This window comes from Mastomys coucha, unplaced genomic scaffold (genome assembly GCF_008632895.1).
Source record: "Mastomys coucha isolate ucsf_1 unplaced genomic scaffold, UCSF_Mcou_1 pScaffold5, whole genome shotgun sequence".
In the NCBI taxonomy this organism is placed as follows: domain Eukaryota; kingdom Metazoa; phylum Chordata; class Mammalia; order Rodentia; family Muridae; genus Mastomys; species Mastomys coucha.
Window position 1 is genome coordinate 38,734,908 of NW_022196911.1, and position 7,195 is coordinate 38,742,102.

Here is a 7,195-nt window from a genome sequence, read left to right on the forward strand (position 1 = left end):
AAAAACTATTGAATGAAAAGAAGTTGAATGAATACCCAGATGTGGCAAGCACTCCAAAGGAAGAAGATGGAAATAAGCCTGTTCTGTGCTCTGGGGTAGGCCCATGGTAGTGAGGGGATCAGCAGGCTGCCTGGTCTGCTCCAGGCCTGGACAGACTCAGTTTCCCGGCAGTAGACACAAACCCAGCTGCTAAACTCAAACACTACTTCAGAGTTTTCTCAAGCCACGGCTCCAGTCCCCACCTCTGATCAAGCAGCCTCCTGACCATGCTTCCCAGTGTAAGGGTCCACGATTTATTGAAGAATGATACCCCAGACTAATAGTATGCAAAAGCAAAGGGTGTTTTATTCTGCAATGTGCAGACACCCAGAATGCTGGGGTCTTCCATTCACCAGGATGGAGACACCCAAGTAAGCTCAAAGGCACATTAGCAGGATTCCAGGGAAGGGTGGAGGACCTTTATCTTAGTTGGTTGTCTCTATATCTAGGGACATTCAAGAATGGTTGCAGGTGGGCTGGAAACTGTTGCTGGGGAAAACCTGGAATCAATTGCTGACTATGCCCTGTCTCAGGCCAGGTAGCAGGGCAGTTTCTGATTGGCTGCCCAAGGGGATTTTCCAGTAACTGACTTGCCTGAACTTGTCCAGTTCTGGGAAACAGAAATTTAGGCCTAGTCTCCTGACTTGCCCATTCGAAGACTGTCATGGAGTTAGTGTGTCTCAGCACTCTCACCAGCCTTCCTCCCAGACACCAGGTTCCAGTCCAGGACATCTGGGGAAGTCCCTCCTGCTATGTCTATGAACCTTTGCTGTATCATAAACTACCATTTCCTTCTACCCCTCATTGGTCCTCATGGCTCCCTTTTCACCAGTGGATATGCTGGGACAGAGACGGCAGTTCCACAGCCAAGCTGAAATGGCTTCCATGGGCAACTGCTGAAGAATCCATGGCTGCCCTATCCTGGAGCCTCAAAGGCAGGGTGCTTCCTAATGGTGGAACCGCCACCCTCACCGTCCCACCAAGAGTTAGGATAGGCTTGTCCTGTGTTGGAAATTCTGTCGCCCTTCTCAGATAAGTGTACCTGTTACTAAAATTACTTCCAAGGGGAAACATAAGCAACGATTACACCTTCTAAGGTCCCAACAGCAAACCAAGGCTCCATTCTGACAGTCCACTCCAGGGATCCAGTGAGTTTATTAGGCTCCCTTACTGAGCACAGGTGATGGGTTACTTACAGGGGTGTGGATACTCCTCCCCGCAACAGGCTGTATCCAGAAACCCTTACCCAGCAGAGATGAGGGCTTCAGAGTAGCTACATAGCGGGAGCCTCCCCTCCCTAGTCTTCCAGGACCTACATCCTCTAGCTCCTCCCTGAAGTCATATGCAGTTAAGGCCCCATCGCATGCAACAGGTGGCAGAGCCAGGCTGGATCCTAAGGGTCCTGTGACCTTCCCTACCCCTTCCACGAGGGAATAATCCTTTTGCACGTGGGCATGGCTAAGCTCCCCAAGATTGGGGTTGTTTGGCTCAGAGGATATTTGTGCCTTGCACAACAGTGTCCTCTCGTGTGTGTGTGTGTGTGTGTGTGTGTGTGTGTGTGTGTGTGTGTGTGTGTGTGTATCTGTGAGGTATGGGTGTGGTGTACGCCTACAGCAATGGCAGCCACAGGAAGATATGGGGGTTCTGCTCCATAAGTCTGTCTTACTTCCTTGAACCAGGATATCTCACTGAACCTGAAGGTAGGCTGGAGGCCATGAAGTCCTAGAGATTTTCCAGCCGCTACTCATGACAGAGCTGGGGTTCCAAGTATAGGCACAGCCACACCTGGCTTTTCACTCGGGTGCTAAGGATTGGAACTCAAGTCTTCCTGCTTGCGGAACACTCTTATCCTCTCAGTTGTTCCTTTCACTCCGAACTAGTGCCTCTAAAGGAGCCCGCAAGCAACACAGCAGCAGATGGTACAAAGACGTCCGCCGAAGTGTGCCATGGCGCTCCACCTGAGGCCGCTCCCAAGAACGCGGCACTGCATCCCACATTCAACATCCACGCCTCCCTCTGCTATGGTAGAACCCCTCTCAGGCCTCTCAGGGCCGACATTTGGCCTGTGCAGCAGCCATCCTGGAATGCTTTCCTACCCTCATTCAGGCAGGAGCTGCCCTAAGACTCCCCGAAACAGAAACAAAGACACTCTGGAGCTAGCAATGGTGATCCATGGAACACTTTTATTGGTGGGTTGTAGCCCCTCGGAGCCCAGCCTGGTGGCTCAAGCCAGCCTCTTGCTTACTCTCTCGTAGGTCACATCCCCGATGGTGGAGATCTGAAAGAAACCAGATCAGAGGAAGTCAGCGTGCTCCCCTAAGCAGTGGCCCTGACGTGATCGAGCCACCTTTGCCAATAAAGGGCGGATGCAAGGCAGGCACACTGTTTTCTGGGCCTTAGATTCCCTGACAGTTCCGGGAGTCACACTGCAGAGAAAATGTGGTAAAACGCTGAACAGGGAGGGGCAAGAGTGATGGCTGCAGGCATGTTAGCCCCCATGTTATCGCTGCTCCTTTTGACCACTGCATGCCAGGCCCCTTTTCACAATATTCCATCTCTAATTCCCAAGACCCCCAGGTGGTTGCTCCGATTATACAGAGGAGCAAGCTGAGGGTTGGTTCAGGGTTTGAAGATTAGATCTTGTGGACACAAACCCGCTGCTCCTCACCCCCTGCCCTCAGCTCTCCCTGCACATCTCAGGCCTGGGAACATTGCTTTGGAGATCAGGGCCCACTGACTGACATTTTATTAAAAAGTGTTCAAGGCCACCTACAATGAGCCAGTTCTCGCCCAGAGCAGAAGAGACTAGCTTTGACTCTTTCTCTGTGTGTGTGTGGATGAAAACAGTATGTGTGGGGATGTCAGACAACAGCTGGCAGTCAGGAGTTACTACTGCTCGCCTTCCATCATGTGGGTCCCAGGAACTGAACTCAGATCCTCAGGCTTGGTAGCAAGCCCTTTTACCCTTTGGCCAACCTTTGCTCTTTTTATTTTTCCTTTTCAATGCTTCAATATCACTTCATCGGTTTTCTAATTCTTATTTGATTTTGACAGTACTAAGGGTTGATTGAAACTCATGCAGGTAGGCAAGCACTTTTCACTAAGATATGTCCCCTGACCACCACTCCCTCTCTCTGTGTCTCTCTGTGTCTCTCTGTGTCTCTCTGTGTCTCTGTCTCTGTCTCTGTCTCTGTCTCTCTCTCTCTCTCTCTCTCTCTCTCTCTCTCTCTCTCTCTCTCTCTCTGTGTGTGTGTGTGTGTGTGTGTGTGTGTGTATGATTCTGGGGTCACTGTCTTACTCTAGTCCTGGCTGACTTGGAACTCAAGATCCAAGCTCAACTCCTGGCTCGGCCTCCAGAGTGCCGGGATTGCAGGTGTTTGCCACCGTGATTAGATGTATCTCCATGCTACGAGAAAGAAACACGGTAGTGTGGCAGAGCCCCAGTGATCCTCTGGGAGAGGCCGAGGACACCCTCTAGATGTCAGCTGGGATGGTCTTGCCTCCTTGTACTGGCTATGTGACCTGAGGCTAGCCGCAGGCTGTCCTTGAGCCTCACAGAGAGCCCCTTTAAAATAGAGATAGTAAGAGCTTTTACACACTCACCTCTACCAACTTGTCACCCACGACCTCCGAAGTCTGGTGGTAATTGGGGAAGTCTGCCACCACCTTGCCACCCTCCATCTTCACAGTAGCCTGCGAGAGAGACACAGCATTGAACACAAAGCCTCGAGTCACGGCTTAACAATTCTGTTTTGGTATCCATCGCTTAAGTCGTTTTAGAAATAACACATGTAGGGCTGGCTCTGTTGACAGAGTGGTTGCCCACCATACTCAAGGGTCTCAAAAACAAGGGGGAGGGAGGGGAGAGTGGGGAAGATTGCCCAGTGGGTAAAGAGACTGGAGTTTGGATCCTCAGCACTTACATTTAAAAAAAAAAAAAAAAAAAAAAAGCTGGTCACGGCAGTGTATGCCTCTAACACCACCCCATACCATAGCGCCCTCACTGGGGGACACAGATGATAAATAGATGGACAGATAGAAGATAGAGAGATGGAGAGATAGAGAGACAGACTATTCAGTAAGTGTCTGAGGAGGGTTACGTTAAATGCTCAGCAAATATTAACTTCTATCGTTTTTTTCTTTTTCTTTTCTTTTTTTTCAGTTTCTTTTTTTTTAAAGATTTATTTTATTTATTTTATGTGTATTGAGTACACTGTAGCTGTACAGATGGCGTGAGCCATCATGTGGGTGGCTGCTGGGACTTGGACTCAGGACCTCTCCTGATCCTGCTCGCTCTGGCGTAATTCACTGTAGCTGTCTTCAGACACACCAGAAGAGGGCGTCAGATCTCATTACGGGTGGTTGTGAGCCACCTATGTGGTTGCTGGGAATTGAACTCAGGACCTTCGGAAGAGCAGTCAGTGCTCTTACCCACTGAGCCATCTCGCCAGCCCCTTTTTTCAGTTTCTTGAGACAGGATTTCTGTATATCCCTGGCTGCCCCAGAACTAGGTAGACCAGATTGGCCTGGAACTCTGCCCGCCAAGTCCTGGGATTAATGTTGTGCACCCCACCCAGTCTAGCAACTGTTTGTATCTATCTCGGTCTTGTGTCTCCTGCTGATGGCAGCCATTACCCAACAGAAACATTAAGTTACCAAGTAAGAAAGCTTTTCATGCTGAAGGCTCAACCTGGGGAGCAGAGGGGTCATATCTGAAATAGCGAAGTTGACTTCTGGCCTCGGGAGACAGGGAAAGGCAGCCACAGGTCTCTCACCTTGAACTTCTTGCCTCCCATGGTCTGCATTTCACATTCTTTGCCAATGGTGAACTTGTTGCTCATTATGTTGCCCCCGGAGTAAGACTGGGACCAGGTGAAGTCCTGTCCATCCTGCTGGACCTCTGTGATGATCTTGAAGTTACGTCCCCTTTCAATCACGTCTCCTGGAAGACCTGGGCCCAGTGACAAACAGAGAGAACGCACGGGATCTACTTGTAACCTGTGATCTGAGGAGGGAGATGTCCTCCCCAGAGGCAGGCTCACCTGTAGGTCTGACTACAAGGACTGAGACGTAGACAGTGCATGCTTCAAAGCTCAGCTCTGGCATGAGATCAGTGTTCGAGCAGAACACTGTCTCACTGTGTTTGCGCTCACAAAATGATGACAGTAAGGTCCAGCTCACAGGGCTGATGTGAGCATTAAAGTCAGTGTGGTTGTACACAGGACTGATGCGAGCATTAAAGTCAGTGTAGTTGTACACAGGGCTGATACGAGCATTAAAGTCAGTGTGGTTGTACACAGGGCTGATGCGAGCATTAAAGTCAGTGTGGTTGTATCTCTCACAGCTCCTCCCGGCTACTTGATGCTCTTTGATAACAGCAAATTGTAGGGGCTGGGGAGGTGCCTTACCAGTTAAAATCACTTGTTACAGAGAACCTGGGTTCAATTCCCAGCACCTGTATGGGTCCTTACAATCTTCTGTAACACTGGTAAGCAGACATACATAGGAGAAAGGCACTCATATACATAAAAAATTCTAATTAAAAAATAGCAAATCTTCCTACAGTAATAGATCAATATTGCAAAAACTTGCCAAGTCCAGGAAGTTTTAGAATGAACACAACCTTTCAGATGGAGTCTTCTAATATGTCTATTTTATAAGACCTGGGGCTGAAGAGAGGGCTCAAGAGTTATGAACACTTACTGCTCTTACAGAGAACCAGGGTTTGTTTCCCAGCACCCATACAGTAGTTTACAGCCATCTGTAACTCCAGTTGTAAGGAATCTAGTGCCCTCTCTGACCTCTGAGGACCCCAGGCCCTTACATACATATAGGCAAGACTCTAACAGATTTCAAATAAAAATAAATAAATCTTACAACACACACACAAAGAAATGAAGACTTGGGAAAAAAAGTAGCCTGCTCATAGGGTTCTGCTTTCAGGGCCACTCTGACATAGCAGAAGGACAAAGGGCAAATGCCACAAGAGGATGAGGCCCTTGAGTCTCATGGAACTGGAACTGTCCTTTTTTTTTTTTTTTTTTTTTTTGACAGTTCCAAGTGCCCTGGGCAGTGGATGAGCTTGAATTTCTGACCTTCCTTCCGTAGTCTCCTGAATGCTGGGATTATAGGCATTCACTACAATACCTAGTTTATGCAGTGCTGGTGATGGAACCAGGGCCTCAGGCATGCTAGTAGGCAAGCTGTCTACCAGCAGAGCTCCATCTGGTCCTTGACAATTGCATGGCCTCAATGCTAGTGCACTAAGATGTTGATAGGACTGTCAAATCTACTTTCCATTTGACACTTTGCAATTGACCAAGGTCAACTCACAACAGACCATTGCCAAAAGGCAAGCAATAATAATAATAATGATAATAATAATAATAACAATAATTGGTCTCTCTATCTAAATAGTACAGTAAGGGAAGAAAGTTGTTGGTCAGCTATGTGGGTTGTCTTGTTAAACGTGTTTTCTATATTAACTCCTTGGTCATCTCTCCCTAGCAGGATATAGTGACACCATTCATGACAGGGTTCTGGGTGTTAATGACCTCTGTCACTGACTTAGGTAAATCATGCTGAGGTGCCTCATCAAGAATATTGGGACAGTGGGCTGGAGAAATGGCACTTCTAAAAAACAAAACCAAATTTTCAGACAGCCTTCACATGTAGCAGACATTCAATAGCTTTGAGTAGGACTAGGGATGTGGCTCAATTGATGCAATGCTGACCTAGCATGAGCGAAGTCCCAGGTGTGGTCCCCAGCACTACATAAAACAAGGTATGCATATGCCTGTCATCCCAGCACTCAGAGAAAGAGATAAAGGGATCAAGATTTCAAAGTCATCTCAGCTACATAGGCCAACTTAGGCTGTACAAGACCCTGCTTCTAACAACAACAATAATAATAAATATTTGAAAAAATAAACAGCAGATCTCCACCTTACCAATCACTACTATGTGGCCTTTAATGTGGATGCAATTTGCCTGAGCCTCACACTTTCCAAACATGAAGTAGAGATACTAAAATTCTCTAAGTCTTTTAAAATCAAAGAATGTGTTACATCTTTGATTATCTTTCGAGACAGAACAGAGTGTTTGCTCAGCAAAAGTATGGATGGGTGGGTGGATAGATGGGTGGATGGGTGGGTGG

General features: G+C 47.9%; 1 protein-coding gene across 1 annotated transcript in view; it reads right to left on the reverse strand.

Annotated features, from left to right (window-relative positions):
• Positions 1 to 2,191: 2,191 nt before the first annotated feature.
• Positions 2,192 to 7,195, reverse strand: part of Fabp6 (fatty acid binding protein 6) — a 5,538-nt gene continuing 534 nt past the window's right edge. The window contains exons 2-4 of the mRNA XM_031352239.1: positions 4,815 to 4,990; positions 3,643 to 3,732; positions 2,192 to 2,317 (exon numbers count right to left, since the gene is read on the reverse strand). Of these exons, the coding sequence (XP_031208099.1) occupies positions 2,264 to 2,317; positions 3,643 to 3,732; positions 4,815 to 4,990 (320 nt within the window). The 3' untranslated portion in view covers positions 2,192 to 2,263. The remainder of the gene's footprint in view (positions 2,318 to 3,642; positions 3,733 to 4,814; positions 4,991 to 7,195) is intronic.